The sequence below is a fragment of the Amphimedon queenslandica genome, unplaced genomic scaffold, assembly GCF_000090795.2.
Source record: "Amphimedon queenslandica unplaced genomic scaffold, v1.1 AMPQUscaffold_11638, whole genome shotgun sequence".
NCBI lineage: Eukaryota > Metazoa > Porifera > Demospongiae > Haplosclerida > Niphatidae > Amphimedon > Amphimedon queenslandica.
This window is the reverse complement of record NW_003548120.1, coordinates 5,254-7,558: the sequence shown is the minus strand read 5'-3', so window position 1 is coordinate 7,558 and position 2,305 is coordinate 5,254. Positions and strand designations below refer to the sequence as shown.

The following is a 2,305-nucleotide window of genomic DNA, read 5'->3' as shown; positions in this document are numbered from 1 at the left end:
GCTCTACTCATTCAGTCAGTATAATGTACTACAAGACTAACAACAAAAAACAAAAGCCACACCCAAGCTGAATATTTCTAAAATTATTAACTCAATAAAAAACATAATTATTTGTTACTAATAAACATGACAATTCTAAATATAAAAATTATTGTTATTGTCCATGTAAATTAAGTTTTCACTCATTAATGTTTAGTAGAGAACACACATTCATGTACTTTAGAATGTTGCTTCTTTGATACACACTGCATAAGGACGTGTGTCATTACTGGATTGTGTCACATAGTAATCAGCTCCATAGCCAGTAATATCCTTTGGTATTATTTTACTATTCCTTATATTTACTCTGTTCTGTATGACTGCTTTGTATTTTTTGCCATTTACTTCAAACGGATCCAAATGTGTTGCAGCATGATCAATATTAATGAGAGTAACGGCCTTGGCCAGATTTAGCATCAGCACTACACTTGTCTCCATCATATCCTCCTTCTGCTATCTTTATTGAAGCTATCTCTTTTGTTCCATGATAAGAGACTGGCCATTCTCCTGGTGAGCTTTCAGTCCGATGATGAGGAGCTCCCAACCAGACATCATTCTCATACTGTCCCTTTACTTTTAACGCTACCACCCTGTTCCAACCGTACGGTCGCCTGTAAGGATACCCTCCTCTTTTGAATACCCTCCCATCATCAGTGACGTGAGTGAAGTCATCATCAAATGCTGGCTCTAATAATTCATCATTTCTAAAGAGAAATGAACACCCTCCACCATATACACTATCTACAGCAAATAACGTTGCACCCTCAATACTACAATAACGTGTAAGTGGCTTATCAAGCTCTATTTGCTTGCTACCGAAGAGTACCCTAGTGAATGAATAGTGGATGAAAATGTGGATGATACATGTAGCTTGAATATTCTTGTGCCATGTCCCACATTGCATCTTCTATTGTTCCATTTGCATCCACCATCACAGTTAGTGAGCTTTCATCTAATCCAGCTATGATTATCTTAGTATCTCATGCTGTGGTTTCTTTATATAAGGATTATAAATATATGGATAACTATATATCAACATCGAGCATTGTATCAATTCATATGTGGCATCAGTTGTATTGTGTTGTATTTCTTCCGGTACATCATCATCTTTGGATAGTATCCTATAGTTGGGCTGCACTAGTTGATTTAAAGCAGCTGCTAGTAGTTGACTCTTAGATACTGACATAGTGAAGAGCAACAGGTTACGATACAAACAGGTCTATTGATAGATATAGAGCCCTTATGGATATAATACTCACTTCTGCTACAACACATGAGGCATGAGCCTGTCACATGCCTGGCAGTAATGGAATTAGAGGATGTGGAATACACTTGTGGGAGTACAACTGTAGTACTAGTTTTGACAGGAACAGTTTGTGTAGTGAAATATTTATACAAAATAATTTTTAAAGATCCTAATAGTAAGCTATATTATTGTTAACATAGTTAGCGATTGTCTATTCTCACTCAGTAAAGTTAGTCACTACTATCCTCTTTAACTTCCCTGATACATATCCCGTATGGCCTCAGGTCATCAGAAGAATACGTCACGTAATACTCTGCTCCAGCACGTGTCCTCTCCTTTGGTATTATGATAGTGTGTCCAGGACTCAGATTGACCCTGTTCTGCATGACAGCTTCATATTTTTTACCATTTTCATAAAATATCTTTGCATAATATTTGGCAGCTACTTCAATATCTGGAGTAGAATAATGACCTTGACCATGATAGCATGGTTCCTTCCTCCATCGCTTGCTGTCGTATCCTATTCTGGCAATACCTTCTCTTGATGTTCCGTAATAAGAGACTGGCCATTCTCCCTTTGAACTTTCAGTTCGCTCGGATCCAGCTACCAGTGTACCCAGCCAGGTATCATCAGGTGGATATTTGCCCTTTACTTTGAGAGCTAACCTTTTCCAACCATAAGGACGCTTGTAGGGATAATCATGTTTAAAAAAACCCAAGAACCCTTGACTCTGACCTCGGTGGTAAACTCTCCCGGTGTCACATTCGTTTGTGAAGTCATGATCAAATTCAGGGTCTAGTAAATCCTCATCTAACACTAGTATGGTTGGTCCACCTGCCCCTCTTAGTTTAACTGCAAATTTTACAACACAGCCATCTTTGATTCCATAGTCTCTCAGCAATTGATCATCATCATTGAGCTCCTTCCTTCCAAAGGTCAGTACAGTGTTATTAACATCATACTGTGAGTACTCATCAAACCCTTTACTCTTAAAGATGGACCACTTCAGTCCATACACT

General features: G+C 38.2%; 2 protein-coding genes across 2 annotated transcripts in view; both read right to left on the bottom strand.

The window, feature by feature from the left end:
- Positions 1-413, bottom strand: part of LOC105315155 (uncharacterized) — a 2,148-nt gene extending 1,735 nt beyond the window's left edge. Inside the window, exon 1 of the mRNA XM_011409695.1 lies at positions 385-413. Within this exon, the coding sequence (XP_011407997.1) occupies positions 385-413 (29 nt within the window). The remainder of the gene's footprint in view (positions 1-384) is intronic.
- An 8-nt stretch (positions 414-421) lies between these two features.
- On the bottom strand, positions 422-943 carry LOC105315154 (uncharacterized). Its single transcript, XM_011409694.1, has one exon. The coding sequence runs from the start codon at positions 941-943 to the stop codon at positions 422-424; it is 522 nt and encodes a 173-aa protein (XP_011407996.1).
- Positions 944-2,305: the final 1,362 nt, after the last annotated feature.